Source organism: Mustela erminea, chromosome 5 (assembly GCF_009829155.1).
Source record: "Mustela erminea isolate mMusErm1 chromosome 5, mMusErm1.Pri, whole genome shotgun sequence".
Classification (NCBI taxonomy): domain Eukaryota; kingdom Metazoa; phylum Chordata; class Mammalia; order Carnivora; family Mustelidae; genus Mustela; species Mustela erminea.
Window position 1 is genome coordinate 30669580 of NC_045618.1, and position 18956 is coordinate 30688535.

Sequence of the window (18956 nt, forward strand, 5' to 3'; positions counted from 1 at the left end):
TGTATTGAACAATAAATCCTCGACTCAGGAACCTGCTAGCAGTAGTCCCTGCTCACTCCCCTCGGGGCCTAGCCTCAAGGAGGAAGACTTTTCCCCAGGCATTTGTGCAGGGTCTGGGTTGCTGCGCCCCCTGGGATTTGGGATATCAGGGACCACAACCTGGCTAAGAGACGGGCTAAGAAGCTCCTCCCATGGGGAGGAGGCCAGGAGGGTGGATTCCAGCTGGCTGCCCTCTAGAAGAGGAGCAAGAGGAAGCATGGGCGAATGGCAGTGCTGGGAATTCTGGTCGCGAGGAACTGGGGGGGCCCCCTGCTGCCTGGGGCCCGGGTCTCTACACCACCTCCAAGCGGCTGTACCTGCAGAGGCAGGCAGTCCTCTAAGAGCCAGGGCCTGGAAGACGGGTGGAGGGGCTCAGTCGGCCTTGCCTGGGTGGCTCTCCTGTTTCCAAGGTCAGGCAACAGCTTGTCCCAAGTTGGGCTTCCCAGACCTTCTACAGCCAGCCCAAGAAGTGCCAAGAAATTCAAGTGTATTCGTTTATTAAAAATGATAGCATTTTTCATGTGGGTTTAAAAAATGGGGAATGGGGTACAATTAAAAACATCATAGTTGTGTAGGGAATAGCCACAGAACTGGGACACCTGGCCCCCAGCAGCTCCAGCCTGCTTCAGCTGAGCCACCCAGGCTCCGCAGGGCTTGGCAGAGCAAGGAGGCCTTCCTGCTAAGAGGCTGCCGTCCCCTCATTATCCAAGGATGGGGTGTCAGCTTTGATCCTTCGGGGTCTGCGGTGGCCTGGGACGAGGACAGGTGAGGCTCAGGACTGCCCTGATGGCCTCCCCTCCGCCTCTGTCCGCAGTCTTCCCACCAGCACTACCACTTCTTACAGAGCCTTCTGGCAAGGCCCACCTGAGGTTGCTGGTCTCCTTCTCCTTTTTGCCTTCCCAGGGACTGGCGGGACCTCTGGGTCCTGCTGGAGGCTGGTCCCCTCTGGCTGCTGGGCTGTACTTTGACCAGGAGGGCCTCTGGGTGTCCCACGTGTCCTGGAAGGGGCTGTGCTTGGAACGAGAGGGTCCTGAGTAGAGGAGATAGTCCCCAGGGGGCTCTGTGAGCAGTTCAGAGGTTGGTGAGGACCCATCATTTGCCCCCCATTGTCAAGGGAGGGCTCCTGGGGGGTGCGGCTGGGGCAGGAGAGAATGAAGGGAGGAGACATACCTCCAGTCTGTGCTCAGGCCCCTGCTGTGCTCCTTTGGATTTCTTCTTACGGGACTTGCCTCCTACAGGACACTGACACTAGGCGGGGGGAGGATCCTGTGCCCTCAGCCCCCTTTCTGCAGACTCCCGCTCTGGGATGACTCCCGGGGGTGGAGTGGGGACTGGGATGGAGAAGGGCGATGTAGCTTTTGCAAGCACCTTAGTCCTTCCTGCTCTCCTAGCTTATTACATTGAGAGTGGCTTACCTTTCGGGGCCAGGGGTCCAGGATCCCCCTAAAATGGAATGAGAACTCAGGAATCAACCTGGCTAGAGCAGGGGTAGTTTTCCTTGGAAAAGCAGAGTTCACAACTATCCTTCCAAATCAGTGGGGCTTCTCCCCTAAGAGGCCTCTTGGATAGCCCCATCCTCCCCAGGTGGGACCCCACATCAAGGCCACCCTGCCTTGGGCTGCTCCACTGGCTGGGACCCTGGGGCTAAGGAGAGGAGGAGTAAAGCATGGTATGGAAATGGTATAGGAAATCCTATACCATTGGGAACAGTGTGACCCCTGGGGGTGTCTACAGGCCCTAGACATCTGCTCCTAGGAGACCCCAGCTCCTGCCCTACTGGGACCCCAGGCCTATCCACCCCACTAGCTTCCTCAGGATTTCCATTTGCCTGTGTGAGGTTAGGGCCCAAACCTGGAACCAGATGGTCCGTCCACGCCGGTCCCGCAGGGAGCTCATGCCAGGCACGCCATAGCACTGCAGCCATGCTCGGAAGGCAGCAAAGTCCTCCTCCCCGTGCTCCGGCCCGTATCCTTTGCCCCCTGTGGGACAGAGGAACCGGGCCGGAGTCGGAAGGCAGACTCGGGCTGTGAGGAGGGGGAGCCTGGTCGACCTGGCTCGGACCTCAGCCACACAGCTGAGGTACTGCGTCAGGGGACCGAGGCTCTCCCTCCTGCAGCTGTGTGCCCTCAGGCTGGGGGCTCCCTGGCTCTGGGCCACGGCTTTTCCATCCTGGGGTGGGGTGATTAACCCTTGTCCTGCCCACCTCCTGGGCTGCACAGAGGACATAGATGCCTAACAAGTGAGGAGGCTTGATCCAGGTAACAACAACTAAGTCTATAGACATCCACACCCCAAGGAGGGCAGGAACAGCCCTGGGGTTCCACAGTATTCTGAAGCAGAGGTAGAGCCATCTTTGGCTCCCAGGGCTCACCCAGCCGGACCACTTCCTTGGGCACGGAGTGACACAGTTCCAGCAGGTCTGGGTTCTGCAGCTTAGCCCTGATCTTCTGGCTCAGGGTCAGCTCCGGGCTCTGGAGAAGGGGCAGAGGCAGGAACTGGCTGGCAGCGTGAGGCAGGGCCACTCAGAAGGCAGATGAGTCCCGGGGTGCAGAACCCCAAGAGCTTAGCTGGGCTCAAGAGACAATCCATCTGCCCCCACCCCGGACACTGCAGAGAAAGGGAAATGGGCCCAAAGCTAGAGACACCTAACCCAGCCTTAGTTGTCGATGGCCGCATTGCTCCCTGCACCCTCACCGGCCTGCGCTGCTGCAGCTCCTCTAGAACCTTACGGGCCTTCTCAAAAGGGGGTATCCTCAGCCTGCATTGGGGTGGAGAGAGGGAGCCATGCTAAGCAGTGGAGAATGCGGGCACACCCAGCCCTTCCTAGTCCTCCCAGTCCACCTGCTGACCGGTACAGGATCTCTGCCCGCAGATAGTTGCCAATGCCATTGAAGAACCTCTGGTCCAAGAGGGCCTCGCAGATGGGCTGGTCAAAGACCTTGTCCGCTAGGTTTCGTAACACGTTCTCCCTGGAGGAACACAGCCAGCCGGGCACATGAAGACCCCCTTCTCTGCCCCCATTCCTGAGGGCTTGACACATGATAGGGGAGAGGGGCCAGCAGTACCTGTACCTGGATGCAAGGGTAAGGAATGTGGGAGTCTCTGTTCCCCTTTCCCAGCCTTGGTGCTATATTGGCCATGAAAACCTCCATTTTCCCTTTTTTTCAATATTTTGCTCATTCGTTTCAGAGAGGCAGAGGGAGAAGCTGACTCCCTGCTGAGCTGGGAGCCAGGTGTGGGGCTCCACCCCAGGACCCCAGGATCATGACCTGAGCGACCTGAGCCAAAGGCAGATGCTTAACCATCTGAGCCCCTCAGGGGCTCCTCCATTTTCCTGTTAATTGGGAACACCAATATGAGATTTGAATTCATTATGAATGGTGAAAGATACCAATCAAAAGCAATGTGTTCGGGGCCCTGGGTGTCTTGTCTTTGGCTCAGGTCATGATCCTGGGGTCCTGGGATTGAGCCCTGAGTGGTCGGGCTCCCTGCTCAGCAGGGAGCGTGCTTCTCCCTCTCCCTTTGCCCCTCCCACTGCTTGTGCTCACTGTCTCTCAAATAAATCTTTTTTAAAAAGGCAATGTATTCAAGGAAGCACACGAGTCCGTAGATATTGTGGTCTATCACCAAAGACCCTCAGATTCAAGACTTCAAGACCTTTTGGAGAACAAGGTGATCCCAAGAGCTCACGTGGTGTCCCAAGAGCCTGAGCTCCCTGTCTGGAACTTCTGATGGACTAGAATGTGGGTCTGACACTGGTGGGGTCAACTTTTCTGAAGACCCTGAAGATCTTCAAGGAAGCCGGAGCTGACTGTGCAGGAGATGTGTGCTGACAAGTTGTGGTTAGAGAGTGTCCCGGCAGCCTTCACCTCCAGGGGTCCCAGGTCTCTCCTCATCCCCATGAAGAGGAAATGCACCTTGTTTCTTTGTGGGAAAGGATCCTGGAGAGACTTACTCAGTAACAGGCACAAGGAGCATATGAAGTAGGGGCCGTAAGACACAGTTTGGGGCCAAGTGGGGAACACTAGCCTAAGTGGTCAGAGCACTAGGCGGCAGACCCCTGCATGCTCCTCAGTAGTGGGACCAAAAAAAACCGCCAAAATTCACTTGAGAGAAACTTCAGAGCCAGCTGACATGTAATGACTTCCCAGGAAGGTTAAGGTGGGAGGAATCCAGGACCCTGGGGTGAACTCAGGGTTGTGCCTGGGAAGGCCAGGAATCAAGTGGCTTCTGTTGTGCTCAAGACACCCTGACCAACCCTGACGGGCCACTGAGTCTAAGGCCCAATTGCCAGCCCCAAGGGAGGACTCGCCAAGTCCACTGCAGGCCTTGAGTCCGTGATTCTGTCCCTACAGCGCTTTCCCTCTAGGACTTTGCAAAGGCTGGGTCCTTTTTATCAGGCGGGCCTTGGCTCAAATCACCTGGAGTGGTCTTTTCCTAATCCCCCACCCCCAGCCCCCTGGCCAAGAGTCCTCTACTTCTTGGATTTTTCTTCTATTTGAAGTCACCCACTTTGTTTCCTTGTTCCCCCTGCCCTACCTGAACTTCAGCCTGTGGGAGAGGGACCACATCCATCTTGCTCACTGCAGTACCCACCCAACACCTGGAAGAGGGCTTCGCACAAAAAAGAAACCCACACACGTTTCATGTTTCAGGGAAGGGAAGTGGCTGGCACCATGCAATCCTCCGCGACACACATCATATCCCAGGTGGGGCGGTGACCCCTCCGGCAGATGGTCACAGACCAGTGGGCAGGCAGAAGTGGGAGACCGCAAACTCATTTCAGAAACTGTGGCATGAGGCAGCCCACCACCTCGAAGCAATTTCTTCCTGCTCAGGGAAGGGAACCTGAGCAGGAACCGTTCTTGCCAGGTTGTTAAAGCCCTGTCACCTTTCTTAGCCTCAGAGAAGCACAGTGGAATGCTGATCCCCAGCTCTGACACGAGCTAGCCATGTGTCCTCGGGACAGGCCTGCCCATCCTCCTCTTGCCCCCCCACATTAGTTGTTTTGGGGCTCCACATCCATTAGCTCCCCAGGAAATGAGACTTTTTGTTAACACATGAAGGGACTGAGGAACCAGAGGGGACTAGACTTGTTCCTCACTGGCCAGCGAGGCACTAACAGAGCCAGGATGGGAGCCTAAGACTGTGCTCATCACGCCTGGTACCGGGCCTACCTGAACTGCTCATACTCCAGCAAGACACAAGGCCCGCGGCCGGGCTGCCACTCGCCCCCGAGGTCCCAATGGCCAAAGCGGCGGATGTCCACGAAGCAGAGGGCGAGTGGGGGGCCAGGGGGAGCTGTGTAAAAGCGCAGGTGGGCATGGGCCGGCAGTGCGTCCCGGGGCGCCAGCTGGAAGGAGCCAGACATGCCAAAGCGGAAGACCAAGGCCAGTGGCTCCTGTGGGGGCTGGGCCCCAGGCAGGGGGCTCAGAGTCAGGCGCAGCTCCTTGCCACGGGCCGAGGAGGAGATGCAGTACGCGCTGCTCTCAAACGGCACCTCGGGGTTGCGGCTGACAGGTGACTTCTCCACACACCCGGCAAACACCAGTCCCTTGCACGCCTCGTTCACATAGAGACTGGCCAGATGCAGCTCGGGGCCCTCGGGCATTCTGGGCAAGGGGTGGCTGGGCCTGTAGGGGGGGAAGGCAGGATGACAGCAGGTGGGGCCAAGCATCACCTTGTGACATAGAATTATTACCCCATTTTATAAAGGAGAACCCTGAGGGTCGGAGGGGGCCACTACTAGCTGCAATGGGTGGACAAATCAGCCAGCCTGGCCACAGGCCCTGGTCCCCAGCTGACAGTGCTCAGAAAACCCAGGGCGCTATGGGGCTCATAGCCCCATAGCTTTGGGGAAGCAAGACTCTGCCTTATTTAACACTCTCCACGGGGCTTTCAGGAGCCCCCACTGCTTTCAGAATGAAGCCCAGATCCCTCCTGGGCCCACAGGGTCCTCTCATTTCCTCACTCACTGGCTCCAGGCACAGTCTCCCCATTGCCACGTCTTTGTCCCTGCTGTCCCTTCAGTCTGGGACATTGGAGAGAGGCCTTCCCTGACCACCCTCTCTGAGGTAGCAGCCCCCCACCACCACTGAGTTTTCTTCATGGCATCCCCAGAATCTGAAATCATCTTGTTTGTTGTCTGCCTCTACCTCCACTCCCACCTCAGAGGGCACGACTCCACTTCTTAGGACCCCGCCGACACCTGGTCCGGAACAACTGATGGAGCGACCCTAACCCCACCTGGGGAATGAGAACTCGGAACCATGCTACTCTGCCAGAGACTCTGCCTGCAGCAAGGACCAGCCTGTCACCACCCATTGCTCAGGACCAGACCTGGGACAAGGGGGAGGGAAGGCAGGTGTCTCCAGGCGCATATGCGCTGGAACCAGGTGCCCACGACTCTTGAGGGAGGAGGACAGGGGTGACAGGAAGGGCTCCTGAGCTCCAGGCCAAGGTCCAAGGGGGTAGAGGAAATGCCCGCATCAGCACCAAGCGCCAGCCCATGGGAATCAAACACCCCCGACACCTGGCTGGGGAGGAGTTTCCACTCTCCTCCAGGACCTGCCAAGATCAAGGCCAGGTTTTGTGTGGGGCAGAGGGGGGATTTAGCCAGGGAGGGCAGACTCCCTTACCCCCAACCCCTCTTCTGCGCCGTCTGGGGCCTGGCACCAAAAGAGTTCGTTTTCCGGTAAAAGGTGAAAGTCCAGATTCTTAACTTCCACAGGGCGGGCACCCCATTGCTCGCTTCCCTTTCACCACCGGCCCTGCTGCCCGTCCTCGGCTAATCCCAGGTCCCTTCCTCCCCAAGATCCCCTCCTCAGCTCTGCCGCTTCCTTCCCCCCGCCCAATAACCTGCTCCCCACGCAGCTCCCCGCCAGCCTGCAGCCACTGAGGGGTTAACGTGGGGGGGGCCAGCCGCGCCTAAGAGCATGCTGGGAGCTGAGGTCGCTGCTCTGGCGCCTGCTGGGAAGTGTAGTTTCTCGAGCAGGCGGCGGTGCTTGGCTAGGATGGGCTGGGGGCCCCAGGTGTGGAAAAGGCTTTGGGGGCAGTCACCTGTCCGGGAGGTGATGGAGGAACCCTGGCTTCCTGCTGCTCGGAGCCGCCGGGATTGGGGTCAGGTCTGAGGTCCTGGGTTGCAGCTGTCTCCGTGGCGCAGGGTGGGGGGTAGTGACGGGGGGGGGGCGCAGGTGCGTGAAAAACGCAGGCCCTGGGGACCCGGTGGTGGCCGCTAAACATCCAGGCACAGTCAGACGTAACACATACACAGAAGCACCATCACCACCTGCAGGTTGGCAAGTGTAGCCAAGCAACAAAAAGTGGGCGGAGAAGCAGAACAGACTTCAGATGGTAAGTGTGGTCTCAAGGGGCCTCTGTAATGCGCTTGCATTCTGTCCTAAGTGCGGGTGGCACAGGTGCCTGCCTGACCCATAGCCCGGATCTGCCCCTTCATACTACTTCTGCTTCCTCATTTCTTGAGGCCGAAGTATTCTGAAGTAAACTAGGCAAACTACAACAAACTACCACATTTCATCCCTAATACTTCAACATTCATCTCTAAAAGGCGGTATCCTACAAAGCCACATTTATCATACCTAATAAAATGCCATCTAATACCTAGTCCACGTTCGAATTTCCTTAATTGTCCCCAAAATGTCTTTTATGGCTGGTCTGTTCAGAGTTCTGCCAAGGGTTACAGGTTTCTTCAATCATTTTTTTGATTCAGATGGAACCACCCCGTCCATCTTCCCACTCACCCCACCCCTCCTTTTTGGTCTTCATGAAACTGACCTTTCTGGAGTCCAACCCAGTTGTTTTCTGAGAGGCCCCTTCACACTCTGGATTTGTCCGAATGTTTACTCAGATGCACTGCACTCCAAGCTGCTTCTCTGTAGGAGACACCCAACATCTGGCTGTCCCACGTCAGTGAGGCTGAAACCAATCACGGGTGAGGTTGTGACAGCCCGTCTCTGCTTTATAAAGATGTTTCACACCTCGTGACTACTAAGTAACCGATGGGGTGATTTCTCTGCTGGTTGGTATCTTGTTGTTTTGTTTAAATTAAGGTAAAACTCACTGTGTGGAATGCGTTTTGACAAATATATACACTCACATAACTATGGCCACAATCAAAAGAATACATTCCCCTCACCCCCCGCCAACCTGGCAGTTTCCACTTCCACCCCACCTGCTGGCAACCCCTGACCCGCTTTCAGTCCCTATGTTTTGGCCTTCTCCATGCTACCACATGAACGGAATCGTCAGTACGTAGCCTTCCGAGTCTGGCTTCTCAGCATGATGCATTGAGACCATCCATGTTATGCTCATCAGCTGTTTTCTTTCAACTGCGGAGTAGTAGTCCGTGTTTATCCAGTGTTTATCGAGTTTCCAGCTGAGGGGCGCTGGACTGTGTGAAAGCATTCCTTAGCACCCCGCAAATACCGTTTCACATCACATAAACTTTTCACCTAATGGCTCTACCATCTCCAAGGATCCCTGCCTCAATCAAGTATTTAAGCAGGATTTATAAAGTGGTGGTTTTTCTCTCACTCCTTGTACCTTAGTGGGAATTCTTCTGTAAAGAAGAGCTTTGCCTCTTTGACTAAGGCCATTTGATTGTCCTGAAATGTTAAAAAGACAGGATAAATTCTGTATTCCTTCCCTTTAATGATCAATTTTCAGACTAAGAATCTGGTGCACTAACATCTAATGGTGACAGATTAGGACTCATTTGGGGTTTTTTGGAGGTGGTGAGGGACTTTGTCTTTTATAGACTCTTTCCTATTATTGATTCATGGATTTATTTTTTTTTTACATTCAACACAAGTAAATCCATTGCCGTCTTTATCTTCTCCCCCATTTAATGGAGTACTTATCAGGCACCAAAACTATACACACACAGGAACATAATTCCCATCCTTAAGAAATTCAGAAGGGTAAATGAGGCAAATGAGTAAATACAAAATGACAATCCCTTATTACCACAGGAGTGAGAGATGCACCTGTGGGATTCTGTGACAGCACAGAAGAGGGAATGCAACCTGGGAAATCAAGCAAATGTGAAACATTTGAGGAAACTTAGAATTTCCTATGACTTCCGCCTGCTGCTTTTTGTTTAATCCATTTCTCTTTGGTCTTCCTCCTGCCCTCCTGTGGGTGACCTGAATTTTCAGAACTCCAGTTTGACTTATCAGTATGGGTTTCAAGTGCAATACATTGCACGGCCTTTGAAGTAGCTGTTCTAGATATTACGCACACGTACTTGCCACAGTTCACTGGTGTTAACATTCTAAATGTAGGAATCTCACCTCCTTTCCCCCTTTCCTGTTTATAATAACCTTGCGTGTTTCCTCTACATACCACATCCAACAATGTTTTATGTTTTGCTCCAGCTGCTGAACATAACTTGAAATGCTCAAGGAAAGTCTAACTGTATCCACAGCTTCACACCTTCCATCATTCCTCCTCCCTGATGTTCCAAGATTCCTTTTCATTTCCTTCCTGATCAGAGGTCCTCCTTTCGCCTTTTTATTTTTAGGTTAGGTCTGCTGGTGACAAATCATATTAGTTATCCTTTGTCTGAGAATATCTTGATTTTCCCCTTTTACTCTTGAGGTAGTTTTTGTGGAATACAGAATTTTCAGTTGACACTTTTCTTTCAGACCTGAAAAATGTGCTTCTCCCTTTTGGCCTCTATGGTTTCTGACAAGAAATCCACTCTTGTGTTTCCCCCCATAAGGTAACATGTCATTCCTCTCTTGCTTGCTTTCAAGATTGTTTCCTTTAGTTTTCAGAAGTTTGTTTTAATGTTGTACCTCGGCATGGATTTCTTTGGGTTTAACTCATATGGGATTCATTCAGCTTCTTGATTCTGTAGGCTTGGGTCTTCTGCCATATGGGGGAAATTTGCAGCCATGATTTCTGTGCATGCTTTTTCTGTTCTGCCCTCTTTCTCCTCACCTTCTGGGACTCTGATGACATGAATATTAGATCTGATGTTACAGCCTGCAGGCTCCGAGGCTCTGTTTGATTTTCTGTGTGTTTATTTCCCAAACTAATTTCTGTTGTCCAGATTGGGTAATTTCTATGATTATCTTCAAATTTATGGATTCTTTCTTCTGTTGTTCAGTCCAGCTTATTTTTACTTCGATTGCAGATTTTTCTAAAACTTCTCATTCTTTGTATCTCCTATTTCCTTGTTAAGACCTGAGGCATTTTTATTACGGCTACTTTAAAATCCCTGTCATACAAGTCAGGAGTTATCTTAGTGTTGGCATCTGTTGTTTTCTCATTAAAGTTGAGATCTTAGCTCTCGGTTTGTTTGTTTGTTTTTTTGAATCCTGGACATTTGGGGTATTGAGACTCTGCATCTTATTTAAATCTTCTTGGAGCACTTGGGGGGTTCAATTGGTTGAACATCCGAGTCTTCATTTCAACCCAGGTCATGATCTCAGGGTCATGAGATCGAGCTCTTATCTGCTTGATTCCCTCTCTCCCCCTCCCTTACTTGCATGCAAAAAATTATATATTTTATATTTTGTAGATGTATATACATATATATAATATATATGCATGTATGCCAGGGGGGTGGAAGAGGGGCTGCAGTTTCTCTGCGGTGTGACTGGAGGACAGCAGCTGCCATCTCTAAGTCTCCCGTCTCATCAGATGGCGGCCCCTTTCCTGATCCCCTGGCTCAAGAGAGCATGCTGCGGTTGGGGCTTTCGGTATGCTGGGGTTTCTTGGGTTGCCAGTCTCTGGCACCCAGCCCAGGACACATGGAGCAAAAAGAAAACCTAAGGATGGCTCTGCTCTGCTGTTCTCCAATTCCCGAGGATCTCAGAGAATCTGCCTTCTCTTCACCTTGTAGAGTCTTCTGTCCAAGGTTTTCAGCTGTACTTAGTGGGAGGAACAGGGGAAAGCGCATCTGCCCCATTTTTCCAGAAGCAGAGGTCAGGACTGGAGTCAGTCCTTAACTTTTTGATGCTTACAACTGTCACATCTTTGGCCAATGGAACGAGCTGGCTCCTCCTGAGGGCTCTCGTTGTTTGGTAGCTTCCCTGCACCCCAAGATGTTCTCAGGTCACTTGTCTTAGCTCAGGGTACTGTCACAAAACCCCATAGACTGGGTGGCTTAAACAGCAGACATTTATTTCTCATAGTTCCAGAGGCTGGGAAGTCCAAGGTCAAGGAGCTGGCAGATTTGGTTCTTAGTGAGGGCCTTCTCCTGCTTTGCTGTTCTCATGTGGCCTTTTCTTGGTACTCAATTGTGGAGAGAGCCTTTCTCTTCTTCTAAGGGCACTAATCCCTTCATGAAGGTCCCACTCTCATAACTTCATCTAAAACTAATTACTGTCCGGGGTACCTGGGTGGCTCAGTGGGTTAAAACTAAGTACTGTCCAAAACCCCATCTCCTAAAACCATCTCACTGAAGGGTTAGAGCTTCAACAAGGAATAGGGGGTGGACACACACATGCAGCCCCTAACCCCACTCCTCTTGCCGAGGAGTGGTTCAGGCACGGGCCCTCCTCTCTTCCAAACGAAGATGGCAGGAAGAGCGAGGCTCTCTCCTTTCTCTACTCGGGGCATCTTGCCCTGGGGCCGTGAGCTTGCTCTCAGCCTGCAGACATGGCCAGCACAGGAGGCAGAGCCACAAACACTGCAGGACTGGGAGCTAGAACCCTGACTTCCTGATCTACAGACAAGGTGTTTCATTTCAGTCCTCATTCTGCCTCACCCCTGACCTGCCTCAACCAGCAGCTGAAAAGAGAGAGCGAGTAATGGGCCAGGGAGATTGGGATGTCACTTGGTTCCTCTCACAAAAACCTTTCATCTGAGCCAAAAAGAAACCTGTGCACGCACTCCTTTACACTTCAGTTTATTCTTCCGGCTCATCAGAACTGCTGACAAGTCCCCTTCGCGAGGCAGGGAAGGCAATGCTCGAGAAGTCCTCAGAATCCTTATGCTGAATTCTCATGTGGGAACCTAGCAAGTCAGACATCTGGGAGGCTAGGCCTCCAGGGTCCTGGAGTTGCGGCCACCCAAGAAGAGGAGTTTGGAGGGCAGCGATGCAACACAAGCCCCAAACACCCTTCTCCTCAGGCCAGGGAACTCATCAGGGTCTGAGCCTGCTTCAGTTCTGCAGAGGGAAGAGGTGAGCAGGTGGGTGGCAGTCCGGTGGGATCTGGGAAGGCCCCTTCCCCTTCCAGGGACAGCTGAGTCTCACCTGCAAGGAGGACCTGGAACTTGTCAGCTGAGAGCGACATGGCCACAGGCTGGGCTGCGGCACCCGAGGCAGCTGCCACCTCCAGCTTCAGGTGCACCATGGGCTCTGCCACAGCCCGAAGCAAGCTGGAGCTCAGGGTGTAGTCCACCCGCCAGCCCACACCTGCCAGCCTGTTCACTGTGAAACGGGGTGGCTGTCAGGACCACAGGCTGCTGGGCTACACAGCCCTCAGCCCACACCCGGCTCCGTTCTCAACCCTTCAAGGCTTTGTGGCTTTAAGAACCTCTCCCCTCCCTCTGACCTAGGGAAGGGGCTCAATAATCAGTAGCGAGATTATCCACAGCAGGTCTCAGAGGAAAGAAATCTGGGCTGGAGTCAGGAGTCCTGGCTCCGTGACTGCCTGACATGTGACCAGGGTTAAGTCTCCTTTCTGAGGACCAGCACCTCCCACGCAGCATACATCTTCCAGATCGGAGCCCAAACTCCACCCTGGCCCCTGCCACACTCACCACGCAGGCTGCAGGCCCGCAGATGCTCCTGTAGCGGGCTTTGCTTCTCCTCATAACAGCGACACAGGCTGGCCGCGTGCTCTGGGGACAGAATGGAGGCCCCTTGATGTAGCCGGTGGGAGCTCAGACTGCTCACAGGGCTGGTCAGGTTCCCGGAGGGCAGGGCATATCTCAAAGCCACTCGGCCTGGCCTGCTGCCCAGCACCCCGGGCACACAGGTCCCCCGCCCGCCTGCCTGCATACCCGTACCTTTGGGGAGCCCCAGCTGCTGCAGTTCACTAGACAAGGACTCGCCATCCACGCTATGCTTGGCCGCACTGGAGAGGATGAAACTCAGCACTGCCACCGTGGCCTTGACATCGCCCGACTCTGGGGGAACCCGTGGGTGGGGTAGGGGAATGTCACTGTGGCCTTGGCCACCTTCTTATTGCCCCACTATCTTCAGCTCCCAGCGCCCGGGCCTCCTTGAGCCATGAGCACAGCTACTGCCTCCCCAGGAACAGGCAGAGGGCGGGATTGACAACACAGCTCCTTCCCTGGGGCTCCTCTGCTGAGGCAAGTGCAGCAGGACAGGCTGCTGGGAGGAGGGGCCTCTGTGCTAAGCCCCGCTGAGCATCCACTGCGGCCCAAAATTCTGCGGACTGAGCGGGTACTCACCAAACCTGGCATCAGCGGTGAGCTTCAGGATCTTCTCGTACTATGGGGAAAGGAGGCCCTCAGGGGGTGCCAGGCCCCACCTGCACCCCAGTCTGCATCCTGATTGCCCTCCCTGCCACCACCCCCGGTTCTGATGCACTTTCAGGGCAGTAAGGATCAGAGGGTCATGAAACAGTGGGGTGCTGGGCCCTGCACTCACGTCAATCCCCTGTCCCAGAAGCTCCTTCAGCACCTGGCTACACAGCAACCTCAGCTTCACGGAGGACTGGAGGGGAAGGCCTTGCATGAGCCAAACTGGCCCACCCCACCCCTCCATGCTGGGGGGCTGGCCACATATTAGAGTCACACAGCAGGCTAGGACAAGCTGAGGGCACTGAGGCCCCAACTTCAGAGGAGCCTCACCACCCTCCCTCCCCAGAGCCCCTACCCTCAATCCCCGCCTCCCACCCTAGAAGACCCCGTGCACTCAACAATCTTGGCCAGCGTGCTGATCTCCGCCAGGACCCAGTCAGGACAGTCCAGATCACCACAGAACCGGAACCTCTGCACAGGAGTGAGGCAGGCGGTCAGGATTCAGGGCTCAAGTGTGGCCAGGGGTCTCCCACATTACTGCTCTTCAGGGATCCATGCTTCCTGTCCAAGATGGATGCCTCTGGCCACTTGTTCTTTCCTATTACTAGGCTGTTTAGAGAACCCCCTCACAGACCCACCTGCCACCAAACCTTGCTTTGTTGCCTATCCTAGGCATTCATGTGCTCAGGAAACACTGACTGTGGCAAACTTCTCTGTGGCAGACCCCACTCTAAGCGCTGGGAGTACAGAACAGAACAATGTCCTTGTCATGACGTCAGAGACCTATCACTTCCCCCCGCCAGCTCCAGCCACACTGGCCTCCCTGCTATTCCGGCTACACCAGGCACTCTCCATCCTGTCCTTGCTGCCCCTCTGCACACCCTGCTCTCTCACCTCCTTCTGGTCTCCGCTCAGATGGGCCTTCTCTGACCTTCCTTCCTTCCTTCTTTTTTCTTTCTTTTCTTAAGATTTACTTATTTATTTGAGACAGCACAAGAACACCAATGGGAGGGGCAGAGGGAGAAGGAGAATCTCAAGCGGACTCTGCACTGAGCGCAGAGCCTGACCCAGGGCTCAGTCCCAGGACTCTGAAGATCATGACCTCAGCTGAAACCAAGAGTTGGACACTTAACCAACTGAGCCACCAGGCACCCCTGCCCACCCCTGTTCTAAAACAGCCCCTTGTACAAAGGAGTTTCAGAGGCCAGTGGGTATGTTCATTATCTTGATCGTGGGAACATATACATTTCAGAACTTATTCAGCATTTATAAACGTGTGTTATTACTGATTTTATCTCAGTAAAACTGTTCAAAAATAAAATAGCTCTTCTCCATCATGCTTTAGTCCCTAACCTTCTTTCTTGATCTCCACAGAAGACATCACATTTATTATTTCCTCGAGGTCTGTCTCCTGTTAGAATGCTGGCCACATCTTGCCAATATTCTCCGTTCCCTGGATCAACTGTCCTTTGGCCTATGTGCCCGGCAAAGCTCCAGAGCACAGCAACATACATGGCCAGCTTCCCACACCTCTTACATTCAGGCTGCTTACAAATGCTGGGAACAAAACCCTGCAAACCAAGGACACCCACATTCTCCTGGTTCTGCTGGGCCCTCAGTAGCCTGGCAACACCATGTCCCCTACTTGCCCCAACCAGTCACCTCGGTCATGTCAGACCTGCTCCACGATCCTTCAACCACCAGCTCTCTTGCTGTTTTTCGCCTGAACCCCCAGCACTGGTGCTTGTATGTGGGCTTCCCACAAAGTCCTCTAGCCGTGGTCCCAAATGACTGTCACTAAATCTGGCCTTCCTCTTCCCAACTCCCCAGCAGCATCCCACATGAACCTGTCCTCCCTGGTGAAGCAGCATACAGGAGAGTATTGTTCCCTGTCCTTGCCTCGGTCTCATTTGCTGGCTCACCCTCCTTCCCCCAGCCCCCAAATGGTGATCTCTGCACACTGCCTGCATCATTACTCTGGGGCAGGGGCCTGGGACAACTGATGAGGTGACAGGGCATTAAGGATAGTCTTGCACTTCTGTCTCTATTTCAGGAGTTTTTCACCTTTTTCTGCCATAGCCTCATCTGGCATCTGGTGGAGCCTTATAGGACTTTCTCAAAACCATGTTTTTAAATGCATAAAATACACAGGATTGCAAAGGAAACTAAGTTAAACTAAGTCAAGACAGTCAAATTGGTGATGTGATGTTTCAAGTCTAATACCCGTAACTTAAAATGATCTGCATAAATATGTGAACAATGTCACCAGCTGTAATATGATACGAAAATAACTAATTTCTATTGGTGACAAAGTCAGAGGTGCTATGAATAACTGGGGTTAGCTGCCAACATTCATAATGGAAGGAAATGCTAAATTTCAGTTTGAAGTTAGTGAAAATTAAGATGTGAGGTTTTTCCTAAGTTCATGGGCCCCGACTTCTACTCACAGAAGTCATCTACCATCTCTGCGTTATCTACAGTTTTTACAAGAATGTGTTCCTTGTGTAATTTCTTAAAATGCTGGCATTTCTCTAGGTTCTGCGCTGGGTCCTCTGTTCCCAATTCACATCACTGAGATGTTACATGTTTTTAGGCTTACAAGGATCATCTTTGTGCTGACTCCCCAATTTATAATTGCATTGTAGCTTCTCTTCTGAGTCTTAGACCCTTAAATCTAGACTGTCTTCTAGCCAGCTGCACCTGATGGCTAGCAGAAACCTCACACAGAGCCGCCCATCAAAGTTAACTTTTGGTCTTCGCACTGAAACCTGCTCCCCTTCCTATGTTTTCCACCCCACTGAAGCACCACCACCCAGGAGCCAACCCCAGTCACCCCGCTCTCCCTCTTCCCTCTTGCCTTTCCCCACTTCTATCTCCACTCTCTCCGCCCTAACTCAGGTCACCACCATCCCCTGGGGGTCTGCTCCCCTCCTGCTCCCTCCACAAGTCAGCCAAGAGGATTTTCCTAGCTTCCCAGGACCCTCTTCTTAAAGTCTAAACTCCTTTCAGTGCTCTCAGGACCCAGCAGGATTTGGGTCTTTGTTACCTGTTAAGCCTCATGTTTCACTAACGTCCAGGTGATACCCTTCCAGCTAGGTTACGTGCATCCTAGTGAGCCATGCTCTCTCTCACCTGAATGCTGTTCTCTGAAGATAGAGGGCCCCCTCCCAAGCCTCCTAACCCCTGGTACACAATCTGCACTGCAGCCGGCCAGTTCTCTTCCCTGCCCTCACGCCCTCCGGTTGCTGTCACCCTCAGGAAGCCTTCCTAACGGTACACACAAGGCACAGTTAGGTCCCCTCCCCTCAAGTCTTAATTATGCCTGCCAAGTCAAGCCTCCTGCAGCTTAAGCCTCAGTGCCTGGCACGCTGGATGGTGGAGAGTAGGCACTCAAAGTCTGTTGAAGGAATAAATGGATGGAGCTGTTGAGAAGTCCCAACCCCACGTCTACTCCTTTCTGGCTATGGTAAGGATGGAAAGACTTCCGAACTGGGCGTAAGACTGAGCCTAATTCTATGCAAGTTGTTCTCCAGGTCACACAGGAGGGCCGGGAAGAGGGCACCTCTGGGAGGTCGTCCGGGGGCGAGGAAGCCCTGGAAGCGCACCCGTTCCAGGCAGCATCCACTTCCAGCCCTGGGGGGTGCGGGCCCTTCCTTCCCGCGGAGGAGGCACCGGGACTCCAAGCTCGCGGCCCCCCAGCCCGCCCGTCCTGCCAGCCGGACGACCGCACCCAGGTGTCTGCCGAGGGGCCGGGACTGCCTCCAGCTCCCCGTCCCGGCGCTCAGTCTCCGGTGGCAGCAAAGGCGAGAGTCGGGGCCCCCCCAGCCCGCCCCGGCGCACCGTCACCGCGCGGCCCTCACCATCGCGCCAGCAAGCCGACCCGCCTTCTTCTCCGACGCGCGCGCACTGCTGACGCGACGGTCACGTGGTGTGGGCGGGGCCTTCGGGCCGGGGGCGGGCCGAGAGCAGGCAGGGCCGGTTCGGGGGAGGGGGAGGGGGAGGGGGAGGGGGCGGGGGCGGGGGCGGGGGCGGGGGCGGGAGCGGGACCAGGGCGAGCGCGGGTGGCCGCGGCTGGAGCTCGCGGGGAAGGCTGATGAATTCAGTGTCTCCCCAGAACCCCTTCCCGGAGGTGACCGGCGTCAATTCCCCCTCCCCGACCCGGTTTAGTTAGAAAAGAGGGCGTGCGAGTCATTGAATGTGTTCGACTTAAGAGAGGAGTCCGGACCCCGGAGCACTTGGAATGATTCCCCTGTGAAGGGGTATTCAGGTCGGTCCCCGCCAGTAAGCCGTGCCCTTAATCGATACCTATGGACTGTGGCAAAAGGCGTTTTAAAAATTTTCCTGAAATATGATACACATACAGAAAATTGGACGTATTGTAAGTATAAAGCTTAAATGAATTTTCATAAACTGTACAGCCCACATCTCCAGCACACATATAAGGAAACATTACCAGTAAGCCGCATAGCTCCTTCGAGTGCCTGAGTATTTGATTTCATTTTGATGAATTCCCCTTAGTTGCCTTAGTTACAGTTGGCTGTAACAATTGACATGCCCAGAACTCTGCCTGTGGCTTCACCAACATTAGATCTTTATCTTAGTTTTTCTCAATGGAATAGGAGAAAAATAGGCTGTTTTAAGTGGTATTATCCTGCTTACTGGTGAGTTTGAACAGAAGATGGACTAGGAAAACTAAGTTTCCAATATTCACTTAAAGAGGTTAAAAAAAAAAAAACCCACAAACCAGCAACAGCACCAAAAAATACCCTAGAGAATAGACTAAAAAAACCAAAGAAGAAATTGAACAATCTCTTTTCGATTACACATCCTAGCCCCCCATAAACCGGGCCCAGCTGGTTTTATTGTTGCAGCCTTTCAGGCTTTCAAAGGACAGAACCCATCGCAATTAAACTGCTCCATAAATAGAAAAAGATGAAAGCTTCCCAATCCATGCCAAAATCGATCTCATTTATAAAAAGCTTTTTAAAAATCATAAATATCAGCATGTTGAAGTCAACAATGTGTTAAAATACTACACTATGTCAAAGAAAAACTTCATCTTAAGAATTATAAGACTGGCCCAACTTCTGTTTCATTATACTAATAGTTGATAAGACTTGGAAAACCAGTTTTGATTCAAAGGGAGAAAAAAGAAAAATTGGGAATAGGTGGAAGCTGTCTTAAGTTGATCAGAGTATTTGAAAAATAAAAGACCAAACATGAGACTTAACATCAAAGTATTTAAATCTGGAAACCAGGCAAAAGGGTGTCCTTTTAATGTCATACTGAAACATTGTCTCACAGATTTGTTTCATAAATAGAGATTGACTCTTTGGAGCAGTGGTTCTCTGACTTTTCAGTGTGTCAAAATCACCAGGAGGGATTGGGGAGACAGAGGTGTGTCCCACCCTCAACGTTTTTAATTAAATAAGCCTGGGATAGGAAACGAAAAC

The 18956-nt window shown here is 53.0% G+C and overlaps 2 protein-coding genes across 16 annotated transcripts in view; both read right to left on the minus strand.

Moving 5' to 3' along the window:
• Positions 1-7921, minus strand: part of NEIL1 (nei like DNA glycosylase 1) — a 35101-nt gene extending 27180 nt beyond the window's left edge. For 3 of the 11 annotated variants that reach the window (XM_032342400.1, XM_032342398.1, XM_032342399.1), the window contains exons 1-8: positions 5217-6963; positions 2889-3008; positions 2734-2797; positions 2411-2510; positions 1891-2018; positions 1455-1482; positions 1210-1271; positions 863-1069 (exon numbers count right to left, since the gene is read on the minus strand). In XM_032342400.1, coding sequence (XP_032198291.1) covers positions 878-1069; positions 1210-1271; positions 1455-1482; positions 1891-2018; positions 2411-2510; positions 2734-2797; positions 2889-3008; positions 5217-5716 — 1194 coding nt within the window. In that variant the 5' untranslated portion in view covers positions 5717-6963 and the 3' untranslated portion in view covers positions 863-877. Of the gene's footprint in view, positions 1-23; positions 491-538; positions 790-862; positions 1070-1209; positions 1272-1454; positions 1483-1890; positions 2019-2410; positions 2511-2733; positions 2798-2888; positions 3009-5216; positions 6964-7098; positions 7179-7833 lie in introns of those variants that run through there. The other 8 variants (XM_032342396.1, XM_032342394.1, XM_032342393.1 and 5 more) reach the window with 8 other exon arrangements.
• COMMD4 (COMM domain containing 4) lies at positions 7850-17428 on the minus strand. 5 transcript variants are annotated; one of them, XM_032342402.1, is made up of 8 exons: positions 17364-17428; positions 13903-13974; positions 13631-13696; positions 13432-13471; positions 13024-13143; positions 12775-12855; positions 12266-12442; positions 11902-12178 (listed from the first exon to the last, which is right to left on the minus strand). In XM_032342402.1, the coding sequence occupies exons 1-8, from the start codon at positions 17364-17366 to the stop codon at positions 12138-12140; spliced, it is 600 nt and encodes a 199-aa protein (XP_032198293.1). In that variant the 5' UTR covers positions 17367-17428; the 3' UTR covers positions 11902-12137. The 5 variants fall into 5 exon arrangements, with proteins under 5 accessions (XP_032198296.1, XP_032198293.1, XP_032198295.1 ...); XM_032342405.1 differs by lacking the exons at positions 11902-12178; positions 12266-12442 and adding an exon at positions 7850-7974; XM_032342404.1 differs by lacking the exon at positions 12266-12442 and having other exon boundaries at positions 11902-12265.
• Positions 17429-18956: the final 1528 nt, after the last annotated feature.